This window comes from Ursus arctos, unplaced genomic scaffold (assembly GCF_023065955.2).
Source record: "Ursus arctos isolate Adak ecotype North America unplaced genomic scaffold, UrsArc2.0 scaffold_23, whole genome shotgun sequence".
Taxonomy (NCBI): domain Eukaryota; kingdom Metazoa; phylum Chordata; class Mammalia; order Carnivora; family Ursidae; genus Ursus; species Ursus arctos.
The window spans coordinates 41,622,120-41,640,766 of NW_026622908.1; the positions used below are offsets into that span (position 1 = coordinate 41,622,120).

The following is an 18,647-nucleotide window of genomic DNA, read 5'->3' on the forward strand; positions in this document are numbered from 1 at the left end:
CTCTGGGTCTGCCCTAGAAATGCCAAGGGCCCCAGGGGCCAGCCTGCCCTTGGAACCACCTGGGCCCACAGCCAGTTCCCGATTCCCCCACCAGACCCACCCTCCTCCTCACGTTCCGTTCCTGCCCTCCCGGAGCCCGCCTGACAGCTGAGCGGCCAGCAGCTGCCTGGGCCAAGGGGCCCCTCAGAGGTCTCTGGGACAGCTGCGGCCCCATGACCCTGCTGACCCCTGATCCCTGCACGCCGCTCTCTGAGGGCCCAGCCGAGCCCCGTCTCCTCTGCCCGCTCCATCACTCCCAGATCTTCCCAGGGTCTGAAGCATCTTCGCTGAGAAAGACCTCAAGGGTGGAGTCAGCAGCCCCCCTGGGAGAGTGGGAAAGGGGAGATGCTGGGCTAGCAGAGGAAGCAGAGAGCAGTACCCTCCTGGCCTCTCTGCTCCAGGAGCAAGAGGAGAACTGGGCCAGGATCTAGAAGGTACGGCCATTCCTGATTCCCACAGGTCTTTCTCAAGGCCCACGTTCTCCTTGAGGACTCCATCCCCTTCAAATGCTCTGCCCCTTAGAACACTTCTAGTAACGGTGGTTTGCTTCTGGAGACGTGTGTGGAAGGGCTAGGGGTCAGGAGAAGGACTCGGAGATTTCATTGTCATGTCCGTGCTCATACCGCATTTGAAATCTTTTGCCATGTGCATGGATTACTTTAAAAGAAAATAAACACAGAGCAATCTGGCCCCTGCACTCTGCTCTCCATGTCCTGACCCGTGGGTAACCCCCTCCCCTGAAGCCGTCAGGATGCCTGCCTCCTGAGAGCAGGGAGCCTGTCCTGACCCCGTAGAGGGCACCGCGGGCAGCAGGCCACGGGAGACCCCTGCGGACGGAATGCCTTCCCTGCCACCTTCCCAGACCAGCGCCGAGAGAGGAGGAAGCAGGAGGGCCTCTGCCTCTGGGGTGCGGACCTGGGGCCTGAACCCATCACTTCCCAGTCTTGCTCCTGTTGGCAAACACTCGCTGTGGGCCCACTGTGTCGGGATGGGATCAGGATGCAGATGGGAACTGAAGAGACAATGCCCGCTCCCCCCAGGGCTCCGCCCCAGCGCCAAAACCGCAAACAAGCGAACACCAGGCACGGATGCAGGCGGATGCTGTGGAGAAAACCAAAGGCGGGCCCAGCACAGAGGGGGCGCCAAGGCGGGGCAGCAGAAAAGTCCCGGCTCCGGGCTCTTACTTCCCAAACCCAGTCTCCGACACGCCCCCTTCCTGCGGTCCCCAGCCTCGTGCCCTTCATCCACTGATCTGTTCGTTCCTTGTTCATCAGGTACCTGCTGTGTTGCCCGCACTCTGGGGAGACGCTGGTGGCTGCCGTCCAGTGGGGGATGGGCGTGAATCAGTTGGCGGTGGCACAGAGGGGACAGTGGTCCAGAGTTTCTCCGAGGGTATCACTAGGGGACTTGCCATCAACTGGGGGTGCGTAAAGCTTCCCTGGAGGACAGACGCCACAGCTGAGAGCTGCAGGATGCGCCCCAGGGAGGTGGCCAGGTGAGGCGAGCAGCGGAGCAGGCGCAAGGGGGCTGCCCCTGCTGCAGAGGGAGGGGGGGCAGTGGGGGCCCTGCCCGGGGATTGTGGACCCAGAAGCGTGTAAGCAGGGGCATGTGGGGTGGAGAATGGGCAGGAGGTACATCATCTTTACCCCCAGAATCCTCCACCTCCCTCGGTGGCCCCACCGTCCTCCCTTCCCTCCCCCACCCACTCCAGCCTGAGTCATCACCCTGGGTTGGGCTCAACCCCCCTTCTCCTCCCTCCATGGGCCCCGTAGCTGGTCTGTCACCAAATTCCAATCTTTCTACTTTATTATCTCCAACTCTGGCTTTTACGCCACAGCTGAGAGCCAAGTTCTGTCTCTTTCCTGAACCAACTGTCCCCAGAGTGGCCCCTGCCTCTGGCCAGGCCTCCCTCCAGGTCCCCCTGTCCGAAGCAACCTTTCTAAGCAAAACTGTGCAGCCAGTCCACAGAGAAGGAACGAGGAATGACCCCGAAGCCAAGGAAAAGACAGCCAAACTCAGCCTAGGAGAAACACACAAAAGCTACACTTTGGCTAGGTTTAGTCTTCCCTCACAGACTAGCAGAGATCAAAGAGCTCGAGAACCAGGTGCTTGGGGAGGCTGAGGAGAGAGGGGCCCCGCGGTCTGTGCAGGGACACGGTACCCCGCACATCCCCTGAAGGACCAGCACACAGAGCTGACCAAATGACAACTGCGCGTGTCCTTCCCCTGCCTCCCGTGCATGGCAATTATTCCGCAGCTGTGCTCACGTGTGTGTGAATGCGCGGCGGTACAAGGTGACTCACGCAGCCCTGCTTGTCATAGGAAAGGGCTGGGAGCAAAGAAAAGGGCCACCGGCTGAGAACGCCTAGGTACACCATGACACCCTGGAACGCTAGGCAGCAGCAAAAAAAGGGAAACTGAGGACACTTCCTGTGTACTGATAGGGGATGGTCATACATGTAATGTTAACTGGAAAAAAGTGAGGTGCAGAACAATGAGAGGAGCAGAGGCTCAATGAGACGCGGTTTCCCAGACGCCCTGTGGAGTCACCTCCACTGCCTCTGACAGTAGAGCCTGTCCTCCCCGCCCCCAACTGCCACGAGGACCTGCGGGACCTGGGGGGCCCTACTCGCCTCGATACTGCCATTTGTGTAGAAAAGATGGGAGGGGCTTTGCTTGCACAGGCAGAGTATCTCCAGAAGTGTTTACAAGAAGCTGATAATGCTGGTTGTCTGAGGGGAGAACGGGTGCCTGGGGGACAGGGGTTAGAGGGAGCCTTTTGCCTTGGGGGGTGGGGTTAGTCATACTGGAGACTCTGGAAAACTGAGTGATGGTCCCCAGAGTAAGAGGGATGGATGCTGGCCAAGGAAGACCGTGCTCACCCACTACCCTCTTGGACTTTCCCCCTCCTCATGCCATGGTCTACTGGATGGCTCTTGTGTTCCCGATCACACCACGCATCTACACGTGCTCCTCCTGCCCTTTGCCTTTGCCTCTGCCTGCTCCCCCTGGAACGTCCTTCCCTTGCGCTGTCTGGCGAACTCCTATTCATCTGTTAACACCCTGCTCAAATGTCACCTCGTCCTTGAAGTTTTCTTTTTTTTTTTTTAAAGATTTTATTTATTTATTTGACAGAGATAGAGACAGCCAGCGAGAGAGGGAACACAAGCAGGCGGAGTGGGAGAGGAAGAAGCAGGCTCATAGCGGAGGAGCCTGATGTGGGGCTCGATCCCAGAACGCCGGGATCACGCCCTGAGCCAAAGGCAGACGCTTAACGACTGAGCCACCCAGGCGCCCCTCTCCTTGAAGTTTTCTTAACACTCTTAACACCCGTCTTCTTCCTCACCTCTAGCAAAACAAATCTTTCTCATTTCTGTTCTTTTTATTTCTCGCAATCCGCAGTCACTGAGCACCATCCATGCTGGCCTGGGATAGGTAGAGGTGAATCCGAGCCAGCCTCTACCCTGGAGGACCTCCTTTATGGCCCAGAATGTGCTATTTTAGAGTCAGTTCTTTGTTTCATTTGGGGTATCTGCTCCCTGCAAGCCGGGGACCAGCCTTGGCCACCTGCGTCTTCGCTAGTCCGGCACACCCGTAGGCAAGAAGTAGAATCAAATATGAGTTTTCAAAGCGAACAGTGACAGGGTGTCTTGAGGAGATGGGAAGTGTTGAAGACTGCCCCTGCTGCCTCTGTGTTCTCCAGGCCAAAGGACAGCCATGCGGCTTGGATGCTCCCAGAGGCCTCTGGGGGAAGTGCCTGGGCTGGTCCCTCCTAAGACAGAGCTGTCACCACTCTGGAAACCCCCATGGCTCTAGGCCTGGGGCCAAAATCCAGACCCAAAGGAAAGTCCCCCCGCAAGACCCTGACACCGAACTCCCCAGGAGGGGTTCAAGACTGAGGCAGAAGCTGGGGGCAGCTCCAAGAGGACTCTCATCTGAATCCCAGCCTCTGGTGGATCAGAGTTCTCTAAAGGAGGGTGAAGAGCGAAGAGGGCAGGGCTGGAGTTGGCAGGAGCCCAGGGGAGGAAGGAAACAAGAAACAATCAAGGAAAAATCCAACCCAGGCCTGGGGTTGGCCGAGGCCATGGGGCCCTGCAGGCTGAGCTCAGGATGGCGTGGAGGAGGCTTCCTAGGGGCGGATGGAGCTCCTGACCAGCTCCCTGCTGCCCTGTGGCCCTGGGCAGTAGGGGTGCTGAAACCCCTTCCAGATACTTTGTCTCTTCTCACTGGCCTCCTAGATCCCCCCAAGATTATCACTACCCTTCCCTTGTGACCCTCTGCTCCCAGACCTGCCCCCAGACTCCTCCTGGTCACCATCATCCCACCTGCCTCCCAGGGCCCTAGCTTCCCTGGTAGGTGGGGCTGTAGAGAGTTGGCTCCAGCCTGGGGGTCCTTCCCTGCCAACCCCTCCATCCTCCCCACTTAACCTTGGAGGAGGGGGCTTCCAACTCCCTCCATGGGAGCTGGGGCTGCCGACGTAGATGATTTCCAGGAAGAAGGGGCTGGGAGGGGAAGGAAGGGCTGAGTCAGTCACTGTGCGGTGATTACAGGGCCCTGTGGGGGAGGGGAGGCAGCCAGGGGGTGGGAGAAACCAGCTAGACCCATCTCAGGCCAGGGAGAGCTCCCAGCGGAGGAGAAGGAAGTTGAGTAGCCCATTCCAGGCATTTCTCCATCAGAAGGCTTCCTTGCCTCTAACCCTTCCCAAACGCCCTTCAGGGTCCCGCCCCCTCAGCTGCCAGGGTTTTCCAGGAGCCCTTCCAGTGAGAACAGTCCAGGCCTTGGCTGAGATATTAGACCCTGGACATGGGATGCAGGCGGGGCAGGGGGCAGGACATTTGACCTGAATGTCTGTTGAGTCAGAAATGCAGGACACCCTGGCTATCCCCTGGCCCAGGATCCCAGCCTCCCCACCCACACACAGGCCCTTACACACAGCCTGAGATGTTGTGTAAAAAAGGCCAATTTTAGCAAATGAAATCCTGTTTCATAAATGTGCATTAATTGCAGGGCTTCCACAGCAGCTGGGTGTGTACTCAAAGCTTCTGCCTAGTCAGCAAAACCTTCTTGAGGAGAGGAGCTGTCAGTAGGCTCAGGGATTCCTCTAGCCCAGCCAAGTGACATAACCTCATCCGTGCACGGAGAGAATGAACCGCTCACCTGAGTGCTGTGGAAGCGCAGAATGCACCACCAGGCCCCAATCATGCCTTGGATGTAGGCTTTGTGAGCTCCAGCTCATGGCAGGGGTATATCGAGCAACATGGGGAGCCAGCACTTAGCTGGAACCTTGTCACTTCCAGGTGGACTTAAAACAGTCCCCCGAGCACAGCTGTTCCCAACTCTGGGCCCTGGTTAGAAGTCCTGGCCTGGCAGCCAGGCTGGAGAGATTACTCACTAGTCGTTGAGGGAGGGGAGCATGGGCTAGGGCCAGGCTGAGGGGGCCAAATGCACTGCTCTCTACCCACCCCCCGGTGCTCCCCAATAGCCACCCCACCCCCACCTCTCCAAAGAGCTCTGGAACTGGTTCCCAGCTTCATGCCGCCTTGGGTGAGTGTCTTTGCCTGTCGAAACTTCCATCCCTGCAACTTTCTGTTTTGTCACCAGCTCTGAATGGAACCCTTGACCCTTCCCAACCTCCTTCCCCCAAAGGAGGACTCTGAGCAGATGGGCAGAGGGTAGGGGGCTGTGCCTCAGCCACATTCCTGCAGGCTCAGGAGCTCTCATCAGTGGAGTCATTCCAAGTCAGGGGGCGAGACCAGCCTGCTGTCCCCCAAAGCGACTGTTACAATGTTTGCATGAAAGTGCCCCCTGTGGGGCCTGTTTCTTGTTTGGAGACTCATGCAACTCTCCTTTTACAGGCAAAGAGGCTCAGAAAGGGACTGCCCTTTGCCTGTGACCACAGAGCAAGTGGGCAGCAGAGCCAGCTCCGCACCTGGGTCCACGGCTCAGAGGCAGTGCTCAAGGCTTGGCACAGAGCTGTGGTCCCCTCCCAGGGCTGTGCTGTGGGAGGGAGGGGAGGGGAGGGAGACAGTGGCTGGGTGAGAAGCCTTAGGCAGGAAGAAGGCCCAAAGACCATAGGACTTGCACTTTTAGGCTCAGTAGATCACCATAACCCTGAGCTTCAGTTTTCTGTCTTTCCTAGGGCACTGAATTCCCAGCGACAAGAACAGCGACAAGAACACCCTGTTAGATGCTCAAGTCTCTGCTGAATCACTGAATGGAGGAAGGGCAGGTTCCTTCCGCCTATGTCCAGCGCCCTGTGCAGGGCCTGCCCTTCAATAAATGTTCCAGAAATGAATGAGTGAATGAATGAATGAAAGTTAGAAGGAGTCAGTATGGGTTCCACCCCCGCCCCGGAAGCCACCTAGACTGATGGCAAACGGGGCATACCCAGGCCACCCTGCCCACACACCCTCAGTGCTCCCTTTTCTAGGGGTCGGTAAACTCCTTAAAGCTCTCGCAAGTTTGTTAATATTTTTACTCCGGTGCCTCCAAGGCTTCATTCATTCCTTTAGTGGCCACTGAATACACTTGTGCTGGCGCCTCCCCGGACCCAGCCCTCCAGGGAGGGAACCGGTCCAAGGACGCTCGGTGAATTCGGAAGAACTATAATTCGGTCTTCCGGCTGCCGCCCCCCTGCCCTTCGAAAACCGAGAGTTTTGGTTCCGACAGGCACAGCCGGAGTCCGCAGAGTCCAGCCCGGGCACCCGACATCGCCTGGCCCGCAGCCGCCCGAGCCTACACTGGACCCCGCGCCCGCGTGGCTGCGGACCTGGGCGCCAAGCCACCGAAGGGGGAGCACAGGCGGGGCCCGGAGTGGGGCGGTGATGTGGGCGTGGCCTATTGGGGGCGGTCCGGGCATTGGCTCCGCGGTCCACGGGCGGGGCTTCAGGGGCCACGGACCTCACTGGGAGTTCACAGCCGGGATCGCCTCCCAGAGCCGCGCCGTCCAGCTCCCGAGCTTTCGCAGCCCGCGAGTCCGCCGCCCGCGCGCCTCAAGGTGAGTTCGGGCCGGGACTGCAGCCCGTCCGCGACTCCCAGGGCGCTCCCTGAGAGGCCCATCCCCGCGACTCCCCGTCCCGGCTCGCGCCCCTGCCTCTGTGTCACCCCCACGCAGGTCCTTTCCCGGGAGCCTCGGGCTCCACGGTGTTTCCCGCCCGCGTCTCGGTCCAGGCGGCCACGCCCGCGCCCTCTTCGCCTGCGAGGCGCAGCACATCCCGAACAGAACTCGTGGTCCCTCCCTGAACCCTCGCCTCCGCCCCACACCCGGGACGCGGGAGTGCCCTCCCGCCGCCCAGCGTCCCCGCCCGGGCTGGGGGTCGTATTTTTAGTTGATGGTGAGGTGTCCTCCTATCTTTAGCCGCGGCCGCGAGTGTCCTGAAACGGATCCGAGCTGGGCCCTCGGGCAGAGGGCGGGGAGGGGTCAGCGCCGGAACCCGAGCTAGGGCTGAGGAACCGGACCCGCGGGAGTCAGGGGTGGGGGCCTGCTCGCCCGAGCTCTGGCCCTGCGCCGAGCGGACACTCGGACATCGCCCAGGCCGGAAAGCACGGGGAGGCGCCTCCCAGAGCTTGGAGACCCTGGCAAGATCCCCAATCGTCCCTTTCCCCCCCTACTGTCTGGTTGTGAGACCAGAACACCCCAAGGTAAGAATATCCCTCAGAAGATCCGCATCTGATACGCGAACGTGCCACTCCTTGGGGGGCCCCTGCCTAGAGCCCGAAGCGCGCTCGAGACCCTGGTGCGCGCCGTGACTCCTCTGAGATGTGGGGCGACAGAGCACGCCACCTAGCGGGCACCTAGCGGCCACGGAGCCGAGCGCCGCCCCGCGCAGGGACCCCGGGAGACTCCCCGCGGCCCGTAAGCGGGGCTCTGCGCAGGCTGCCTCCAGGGCAGGCGGGAAAAGGCGGTCGCTTGGAGGATAGAGGCATTTCTTTTTTGGTCTTGTTCGGAGCACTGTCCCCGGATAACCAAAATGCTTGAGGGAAGCCTTACGCTCCTTGCTGAATGAATGACAGGGCTGACAGGGACCCGCTAACCCTGTCTGTCGTGCATCTGCGCTCACTTGGTCTCTGCCGATGGGGTCTTCCAGTAGCCCTCTGGTGGTGGCTTTGTCAGCCCATTTTATAGATGGAGAAGGTGAGGGCCAGAAAGGAGAAGTGTCTTGCCCAAGGTCACGGAGTCCCAGATGGAGATGGATTCAAGGTCCGGCTCCTGATTCCAAGGTCAGGGGGTGGCTCTTTGAACACCGTTGGTGGGGAGTGGCCTAGTACTCCCAGCGACAGAAGGGGCTGTGCCTCCCGGAAGTCATTCTCTCTGAAGGAGGCCCAGGGCTCCTGTCCAGGACAAGCTCCCATCTGCTCCTCCCATTTCTGGGGGAAGCCACCCCTCCTGACCCCCCACAGCCTTGTCCTGATGGAGAGCTCATTCTCCTATCTCTGGATCCTTGCAAGTTGGGGGAGAGGGGCAGCCAACTGGATTTAAATGGAGGAGCTCTGGGGACCAAGTGGCCCCAGCCTAGCTGGGAGCCTGTTTCTTTCCTGCTCCCCAGTTTTCAGAGGTTGGGCGGCCCGGGGCCACAGGGACCTGGCTGTGTACTGGGGCCCACTTTTCCTCTTCCCAGCTGGGCAACCTCAACAACATTAAGGTCTCTGAGGTTCAGCTTCTGCCTCTGTTAAAGCCGGTGGTGACACCCACCGTGCTGTGCCTGGGAGCTTTAAAATGGGAACCGTGCAAGGGCAGCTGGAGCCTGGGGTCTCACGCTTGCCAAATCTGAATACTTGGGGCTTGATGATTGCAATTCCCAGCTCTCCCCTGGGTGGCTGACGCTGGCCCAGCCCTTCCCCCCAGCCTCAGTTCTCCCCACATCTGGAACTGGGCGGGTACATCTGGCTCAGAGTGAGACAGCTGTCAGGGACGCCCAATTTGTTGTGGAAACACTCAGGCTGTCTTGGCGCCCTGTGTGATGGGGGGGTGGATGACAAATCCCACCAGTCTGCCCCACTCTTCATGAGTGGAAAGGAAAGAAAAGCTGCCCCAGGACTGCTCGCCTACCAAGGAGACAGGTGGGATGTGTGTTGGCATGCCCCCAGGTCTGGGATGGTGGTCTCAGGTAAATGTCTGGTTCCATGAGTGAGGGATGGAATTCCAGGACCTCAAGGCACCCACTGCCTCCCCCGCCCTCCACCCAGCTCCTTCCAGGCTTAGCTGGAATTCCGCCATTGGAGAGTCATTCCTTTGTTTCCTTTTAAACTGCAGGTGCTCAGGGAGGGGCAAGATGTCCGGTCTCTGTGGCTCAGTGTGACTGACCTGGGCTGTCCGGTCCTGGGGTGGGGTTTCCGGAGTGAGCGCCTGGGCTGGGAGTTGGGACTCTGCCTCTCCTGCATCCTCCTTCCTCCTTCCTGCTCCCTCCTGCCAGCCCCTCATTCTCTCCTCACCCTGCCCAGGATGGAGAATGGGGCCTAGGACCTGGCCAGGCCTCCCAGCTGTTTCTCCTCCCCTCCCTGGCTGATTTCCTACCTGCTCAGCCCCTGGCGGGCTGGGGAGGGGGCTGTAGGGCAGGGGGGCTCATCTGGTTACCCTCTGGATAACCTTGGACACATTTTTTTCTTTGCCTTTTGTGCTCCGAATCTACATCTGGGCTGTCTCGTATCCATGTATGAGGCCAGTCCCCCACCGTGGGAACGCCAAGGAGGGCCTGCAACGCTTCCTTTTTCTGTTAAACCAGTATGACACCCACAAGAGTGCGCTTATTTTTTCCACATTAAAAATAGCTTTATTTTTTCTGATTACATAAATAATATGTGCACCCAAGGAACACATGCTTATTATTAAGATTTTGAGTTTATAAAAGTACGAAGAAAAAAGGCAAAGTCATCTGAAATCTGCTACCTTGAGAAAACCATTACTCACATTTGGGCAATCGTCCTTTTCACAGTTACCTATATCATTGTATAGGAACAGTACCAAACATTACAGGTGATTTTTATCTAGGACACCTTTCCTCCCATATCACAGACCCATACCCCTTCCCTGCCCCCCACCCCAGTCTGCATAGCCCATATGACAACCCAGTGCTGGCCTTCCAGGTTCTTCTCTCTTTTTATGTAGGATACAATCCTATGAGGACCTATATCTGTAGGTACACATACACGCATGCATACACGGGGAAGGGGCAGAGGGGAGGGGAGTTGGTCACTGCTGTCAGAAATGGAATCTTTTTTTTTAAAAGATTTTATTTATTTTAGAGAGAGAGCGCGCGCGCTCGAGTGGGCAGAGGAAGAGCGAGAATCTCAAGCAGACTCCCCACTCAGCACGGAGCTCGACACAGGGCTCTGTCTCACCACCCTGAGATCATGACCTGAGCCAAACCAAGAGTCGGACGCTTGACAGACTGAGCCACCCAGGCGCCCTAACCCTAACCCAGAAATGGAATCTTCCATACTATGTTTTTGCATTGTGCTTCTCTCCCTCGGCAATGCCTTGTGCGAATCCCTCCAAAATGTGTTCTGGCTCAGATGTTTAAATGGGGATGAGAGGAGGGTAGTTGCAATGATTAAATGAGATGCATTTGCAAAGAACTCAGCAAAATGCCAGGCACAGAACAGAACCCCCCAAAATATTGGTACCCTCCACTTCATCTTCCCCTCAGGTGCTGGGCAGGGTGGAGGGACAGTAACTACGTCAGACTCGATCCCGGAGCTAGGAGCTGCTAACCTGGAGGGAAAAGGGGGACTCCGACGTGACCTCACTTCTGGGTGGGACGAGATGGGGCCGATCAGAAGGTGTCTATCATTCGGCCCCGTTGGCTGAACACCTGCCGTGTGTCCAGGCCTGGCAGAGACGGGTAGGCAAGACAGAGGTTACGAGATCGCTCTCCTTGGTCAAGTAGGGGATTGAGACAAGTCTGTGAGACGCCCCCACACAAACTTGGCACTTGTTACGTCTTGGAGCACAGTTGATGTGCAGTCAGGGTTGCGTACCCAGGCCTCGGTGATAAGCAGAGCCGGAGACCCAGGGCAAGAGACCAGAGCCTGGACTTTGGATATGATTCTGGGCCTGTCACCCAGGTCTCTGGGCCTCAGCTTCCACACCGATCAGGAGAGGGGCTCGGTGCTAGTGATCCAGGCTCCAAGGGGCAGTGAGTCTGTAAACAAACACGGGCTTCTTCCAACATGGCTGCCCCCGGGGAAGCGGCCCCACCTGGGCTCCCGGGGCTGACGCGGGGGGGTGGGGGAGGGCAGAGGTGACGCGGATGCCTCGGCCTTGTGTCCTTCTGTCCCTGACTTATGCCTTTGGTGTTTCAGCTCTTCAGCCCCCTGGAGACACTCGCAAGAACAAGACCGGAGAGCGTTGCTGCCTACAAGAGCTCCACATTGCTGCTGAGAATTTTCCAGAGCATTTTCAACTCTTTTGGGAGAAAGCGCTTTTTGTTGTCTCAGCCCTCTCACTTCACCGGTCATTAATCTTTCTTTTTCTCATCCCTTGGGCCAACATCGGTCACATCCCACACCGTAGTCTTTGCCTTCAGCAAGGCTTTGGTGTCTCTGGCTGCAGCGGTGAGACGAGGCAGCAGGAGGCTGCGGTGCCCGCAGGTGCACTGTCCCCAGCACCAGCGGCCAGGCCTGGGCACTGAGGTCACGATGTCCACCAAGGTGCCCATCTACCTGAAGCGCGGCAGCCGCAAGGGCAAGAAGGAGAAGCTGCGGGACCTGCTGTCGTCGGACATGATCAGCCCGCCGCTGGGGGACTTCCGACACACCATCCATATTGGCAGCGGCGGGGGCAGCGACATGTTCGGCGACATCTCCTTCCTGCAGGGCAAGTTCCACCTCCTGCCAGGGACGGCAGTTGAGGGACCTGAGGAGGATGGCGCCTTCGACGACCTCCCCTTCCAGTTCACCCGCACCGCCACGCTGTGCGGACGGGAGCTCCCCGAAGGGCCGTCGCCTCTGCTCAAGAATGCCATCTCCCTCCCTGTCATCGGTGGGCCCCAGGCCCTCACCCTGCCCACAACCCAGGCCCCACCCAAACCCCCTCGCCTGCACCTGGAGACCCCACAGCCTTCCCCACAGCCTTCCCCGCAAGAGGCAGGGAGTGTGGACATCTGGAGAATTCCAGAGGCTGGCTCTGCCCACAATGGGCTGACCCCCGAGTCAGGGGCCGAGGAGCCCTTTCTGTCCCATGCCAGCTCCCTGCTCTCCCTGCACGTGGACCTGGGGCCTTCCATCCTGGACGACGTCCTCCAGATCATGGACCAGGACCTGGGCCACATGCAGATCCCCACGTAGGACAAAGGCTGGCCAGGCCGGGTGCTCAGGATGGAGTGAATTCTGGGAAGCGGAGCCGGGACGCTACCTGGCCTAGAAGTTGGGACCCCAGGTCCCACTGTGTGGTCGCTGGCCAGTGATTTCTTTCTTTGAGCCTTTGTTTCCCTTCCTCCCAGCCTCTCCTTAGGGGCAGGGTGTGCCTCATTGCTTTCCCCTAAAACCCACTAGGGACACCTGCAGACCAAAGTGCCCTGAGCATCTTGGGCCAGCTGGACCCCCACCGCCAACGGCTCCTCCTTCCCTCACATCCCTTGGATGAAGGCTCGGCCAAGATGAATTTCCCTTTCCACCTGCCTTCTGCCTCAGCCCTGTGGGATGCCCTGACTGGGGGCGGGGAGGAGTTGGGGGGGAGGCACGGCACGGCCGACCAGAACTTTGGCTCCGTGTCCTGGACTGGGAACATGGCATCGGTGACCAAATGTCCCTCAGCCCCATCCCCCTCACAGGACCAGGAGATTCCAGTCACAATAAAACTTGCTGCTGCTGGTAGTTGGGCTCCCTGCACCCTGGACCTTGGTTCCCTCCAGAAGACAGACTGGTCTCTGCGACCTGGGCTGACCCTGGGAGACCGCACTCCCAGAAGGCTTCGTGCCCTTTGAAAGCTTCTACCTGGGAGCAGGAACCGACCAAATGCCAACTGAGGCTATTGCAACATTGCTCCTGGTGTTTACAGAGATGGCTGAGCACTGGTGTAAGCAGGCGCCGTGCCCAGGCTGCTGGGGTCTGTTGGGGGAGACCCAAGAATGAAAGCATAACCCCCAGTGCAAGGAACCAGCAGCTTCTCCAGCTGCAGAGGACTACGGGAGCACACAGGAGGGAGGGCCGGGCCTGGGCCGGGCGGGATCCGCCGGTGCTTGTCAGCGCGGTCTAGTGAGCATCAACAGGGCACTGAAGCGTGTTCCAGGTATCAGACAGACGCAATCCCTGCTCTCCTATAGCTTATATTCGAGTGGGAAAAGGATACTGAATTTGTAAGCAAGTAAGAGGATTTCCCGCCGTGTTGAACACAATGAAGAAAACAAGATCAGGATGCCTGGGGTAGAGGTGCAGCCGTGTCCGGGCCCATTAGGATGGTCAGATGTGATTCTGAGCCGAACCCGAAGGCTAAGATATGCTCGTGCATAAGCAAAGGCACTGAGGCACCAGAGTGAATGACAGAGGAGCCGCCAAGTGGTGAAAAGAGCACAGATCTCTGAGTCTGACCTAGTCTGTGTGCCATTCAGTTTCTCTATCTCTAAAATGGGTCGACGGTACCTACCTTGCAGGGTTGTGGGAGAAATTAGGAACATTTATGAATTGGCACATGGAAGGTATTCAGAAGTGGCTAACGACATAAAGGAACCCGGAGCTTGGAAAGGGCAGGACTGTGAAAACAGGTTGGAGTCAGCTGGGAACAGCTTTGCTTGCAAGGCTGAGCCAAGGCAATGGGGAGCTGCAGAAGGATTTTCAGCGGAGAGACACGTGGTCAGATCCAGGTTTTAAAAGGGTCACCACCCGGGGCCAATGGAAGATGGACCGAAGGTCAGAGAGGAGGAAGCCATTGCAGGATGAGGAGGCCTAGATGGGGCAGGGACAGTGGAGAGAGAGGAGGGGAGAGTGCTAAGGTGGGGCTTGTGTCTGATTGGCACAGACCAGGCAGGTGGCTGGAGGTAAATTCAAGCGTCTTCCATTCTCTGCTGGTTCTTCTCCATCCTTCTGACCCTGTGGATCCCAGATTCCCGCCTCACCCCCAGCCTTTCCTGCCTCTGTTCCCTGTGTCAGGTTTCAGAGCGGGGGCGGAATTTGACCAGGAGTCGTTTTGCTTGGCCGCAGGGCTGTGTGTGTGTGTTGTGTTAAAATATATACAATATGAAATTGACTCTCTTCACCATGTTTAAGTGTATGATTCAGTGTCATTAAGTACATTCACATTATCCTGCAACCATCACCACCATCCATTCCAGAACTTTTTTCACCTTCCCAAAGTGAAACTCCACACCCACGAAACACTAACTCCCCACTCTCCCTTCCCCCAGCCCCTGGCAACCACCATCTGCTTCCTGTTTCTATGAATGTGACTGCTCCAGGGACCGGATGTAAGTGGAGTCACAGTGATTGTCCTTTGGTGATCGGCTTATTTCGTTTATCCTGACGTCTTCGAGGTTCATCCACGCTGCAACATGTGTTGAAATTTCCTTCTTTTCAAGGCTGAAGAGTATTCCATTGTCTGTCTATCCCACATTTTGTGTATCCATTCACCCATCAAGGGACACCCGGTTGCTTCTACCTCTGGGCTATTGTGAGCAATGCTGCTATGAACATGGGTGTACAGATATCTGAATCCTTGCTGTCAATTCTTCGGGGTATAAATGCAGAAGTGGAATTGCTGGATCATATTCTGTCATTCGATATTTAATTTCTTGAGGAACCACCACACTATTTTCCATAGAAGCTGCATCATATTACGTCCCCGCTAAACTTTATCTTTTTAATTTGAAAATTTTGCCATCATTAGAGATGAGGGGTTTCATTATCAGAAGTGGGATTTTAACCCAGGTCTGTGAGACCCTGAAGCCCATACCCGACTGCACCCCTCTCCCCCAACACGGGCTCTGCCTCCGACCCTGGTGAAGTGTGAAGGTAAAGGGCGAGGAGAGGAAGCGCCAGCAAACTCCTTGCCTCTAGACTCCCTGTCTGTGCTTGAAAGGCTTGTCCCTTCTGCCTTGGAAAGGGAAGACAAGAAAAAAACAAACCTTCCTTAGAGATTTCCCCAGCTGGAAGGCCACACCTCACCCAGGACCTGAGCTGGGGTCAGAGTAGCCATGCCTGTCTTGGGTCCCCTGGAACTGCTCCCCACTCCCCCTGCATCAGGCACCCGCCCAAGGGCCCTGGGAAAACACTCGGGGGCTGCTGTGTCAGGCTGGAAAAAGGGAATGAGGCAGGACACCTGAAGCGTCAGATTAACTAAACTAGGAATATGTGCTTGTACCGAGGTAGCCGTGGGTGAAGAGAAGGACCTTTCCTCTTCAGCATGTATGATACTGCTCAGGCACCATGCCCTCCCAACACTACCCACAAAAAGGAATTCCCCAAAATAGGAAGAGAAGTTGCTGGCAGCCAAAGAAATGACCAATGTCCCTAGCGTCCACTGAGATGTCCCAACATCCATGCATTACTTCCTGTAAACGTAAGATAATATAAGCCTCCCTAGTTAAATGCATCTGCTCCTCTTTCTGTCAAAAATATATTCACTCTTCTTCCAAAGGGAGGCAACTCAAAATCTTGTCAATGATCACCCCCACTTGCAAGGCCGGGATGCCCAGATATTCATTCCTCCTGCAATTTTTTTTACCAGCCCATCTCAATGTTTTGCAAACTATGAACTATGCTGTAAAGCTAATTACCACCAATACACCCTATCTGCAAGAGCAGAAAGAAGGAGAGAAGAATGCGAGAAGTAAAAGATGTAAAAATATACTTGACACAGCAAGAAGAGAAATGTATGTAGAAGCCACAGACTTTTTCTACAAAACTGTAGCTGGTATGAATAACTTCCCCTCTTTCACTATCCAGGTCATATTCCCTTTGCCTTCAAAGATTTTCTTTTACTTTTTATTTATTTTTTTAACATAATCTCTACCCTCGGCATGGGGATTGAACCCACGACCCCGAGACCAAGAGTCGTAAGCTCTACTGACTGGGCCAGCCAGGGTCCCCCTCCCCTTGCCTTCAGCCTGCATCTTGGTGGTTCAAGATTCTTTACCAGGTTCACGTAGTCCTAGACTTCCATTTCTAAAAAATCGTAGTCCTTGCTGGATCTCCCTGTATAGAATTGAACTTTTTCCCCAAAGCTTTTATTCTGAAACATTTCAAACCTACAGAAATACTGAAAGACTAGTATAATGTACATCCATATACCTTCATCTAGCTTTGCCCATTTTTTTTAAAGATTTTATTTATTTATTTGACAGAGATAGAGACAGCCAGCGAGAGAGGGAACACAAGCAGGGGGAGTGGGAGAGGAAGAAGCAGGCTACCAGCAGAGGAGCCTGATGTGGGGCTCGATCCCAGAACGCCGGGATCACGCCCTGAGCCGAAGGCAGACGCTTAACGACTGAGCCACCCAGGCGCCCCTAATTTTGCCCATTTTTACCATTTTGCCTCATTTGCTTTATCCCTTTGCCTATAAAAACAATTATCCTGACCTTTTGAAAATAAGTTGAGGACATTGTGACACTTCATCCCAAATACCATGAGGTATTTATTTAGCTCATTTCAGTCCTATTTGGCTTCTTCAATCTATGGATTCATGTCTTTCAGGGGGCCCTGGGTGGCTTCGTCAGTTACGCGTCTGCCTTCAGCTCCTCTCATGGTCCCAGGGTCCTGGGATCGAGCCCTTCATCCGGCTCCCTGTTCATCGGGAGTTGGCTTCTCCCTCTCTCTCTGCCCCTCCCCCCTGCTCATGCTCTCTCTCACTCTCACTCTCTCTCAAATATTTGACAGAGATAGAGACAGCCACCAAGAGAGGGAACACAAGCAGGGGGAGTGGGAGAGGAAGAAGCAGACTCATAGCGGAGGAGCCTGATGTGGGGCTCCCTCCCATAACGCCGGGATCACGCCCTGAGCCGAAGGCAGACGCCCAACCACTGTGCCACCCAGGTGCCCCTCAAATAAATAAAATCTTAAACACGTCTTTGAGCATTATTGGAAAATTATCAAATATTTTCTCTTTAAACATTGCCTCTGCTCCTTTCTCTCTCCTTGCCCTCTTGACACTCCAATTAATATTAGGGGGAATCTGGGTGGCTCATTCAGTTAAGCATCCGACTTCTGGTCTCAGCTTGGGTCTTGATCTCAAGGGTTGTGATTTCAAGCCCTGCATTGGGCTCCACGCTGGGCGTGGAGCCAATGTCATAAAAACATTTTTTTTTTAATGTATGTTAGATCTCTCTCTATATATCTATGTTTCTACTCTACTTCTGTATTTTCTATTCTTTTGCCTTTCTACGCAGTGTTAAGGACAGTATGAAGCTGCCTACCTAGCTTCTATGTTCTCTCTTCAACTACGAGTAATCTGCTTAAAGGATTCACCGTGTTCTTAATTTTGGCTATCTTATTGTTCAGTTTGAGTTCTATGTTGTTCTTTTAAAATTCTGTTGTGACACTTCTTAATAAGTACTTGCCCCCTGCAGATGTGTTCTGTTGTTTTTTTAAAGATTTTATTTATTTATTTATTTATTTATTTATTTGACAGAGACAGAGAGAGAGAGCACAAGCAGGGGGAGTAGCAGGCAGAGGGAGAGGGAGAAGAAGGCTCTCCGCTGAGCAAGGTGCCCATTGTGGAGCGCAATCCTAGGACCCTGGGATCATGACCCAGGCCTAAGGCAGAAGCTTCACTGACTGAGCCCCCCAGGTGCCCCCAACAGATGTTTTTATACTGGTTTTTCACTCCTTGAAACACAATAAGCAATGCTATTTTATGGTCATTATCCAACAATTCCAATATGTTAAATCTTTGTGTGGGTCAATTTATGTTTTATATTTTTTGTATTGGCTCTTGTGCAAGGTTTCTTTTTACTCTGTGTGCCTGATTATCTTTGACCATGGGTTGCATGTCATATCTGAAAAAAAATATTTTTAGAAATAATTTGGGGACTAGGGTCACAGTACATTCCTTCATAAAACCTATTACTCAATACCAAATATGCTTGCTTCTGCCAGGTGCCCCGGGGCAGTATAGAGATGGCTCTACTTTAATCCAAATTCAAGGCTTAAGCTTCCCTGAACCACCCAGGTATGATTCTGGGCTACAAGTCCATACAAGTTGGGATCCCATCTTAAGGTGTGTATGTGTCCATGGTGGGGTGTCTATCTTCCTACCTTGGGTGGGCTTTGGATTTTGATTTTCAACCCTTCCCTCCAAAAACCACCAAACAACTCAGTTTCACAGTTATAGCTTCCAAGATAGATCAGTAAATGTCCCCAGGACAAAAACTGCTTCGAATTCTGGGCTTACATCTTTGGGTTTTAGCTTCCTAAATATAGGTCCAGTTATTCTTCACTATGTCATTAATGCTTTTAAGATTTTTTTTTTCATTTCCTCTGTTTTTTAGTTTGTTCAGTTGGTTTGGATTGGAATTAAATACATAACTAGGAGCTTCTCTCTCATTAACTACCCAAAATGAATATTAGGGAGATCCCCTGGGTTTCATTTCTATTTCTTCCTGCCCCCACTGGATAATAACAATCCTATTTCACCTTGACAATTAGAATCGATCACCCCATGACACCTGGGCGGCTCAGTT

At 55.1% G+C, this 18,647-nt stretch overlaps 1 protein-coding gene across 2 annotated transcripts; it reads left to right on the forward strand.

Moving 5' to 3' along the window:
* Positions 1 to 6,879: 6,879 nt before the first annotated feature.
* Positions 6,880 to 14,230, forward strand: CDC42EP2 (CDC42 effector protein 2). Of its 2 annotated transcripts, none has more exons than XM_026483246.4 (2): positions 6,880 to 7,036; positions 11,341 to 14,230. In XM_026483246.4, the coding sequence occupies exon 2, from the start codon at positions 11,677 to 11,679 to the stop codon at positions 12,322 to 12,324; it is 648 nt and encodes a 215-aa protein (XP_026339031.1). In that variant the 5' UTR covers positions 6,880 to 7,036; positions 11,341 to 11,676; the 3' UTR covers positions 12,325 to 14,230. The 2 variants fall into 2 exon arrangements, with proteins under 2 accessions (XP_026339031.1, XP_048073612.1); XM_048217655.2 differs by having other exon boundaries at positions 6,912 to 7,680.
* Positions 14,231 to 18,647: the final 4,417 nt, after the last annotated feature.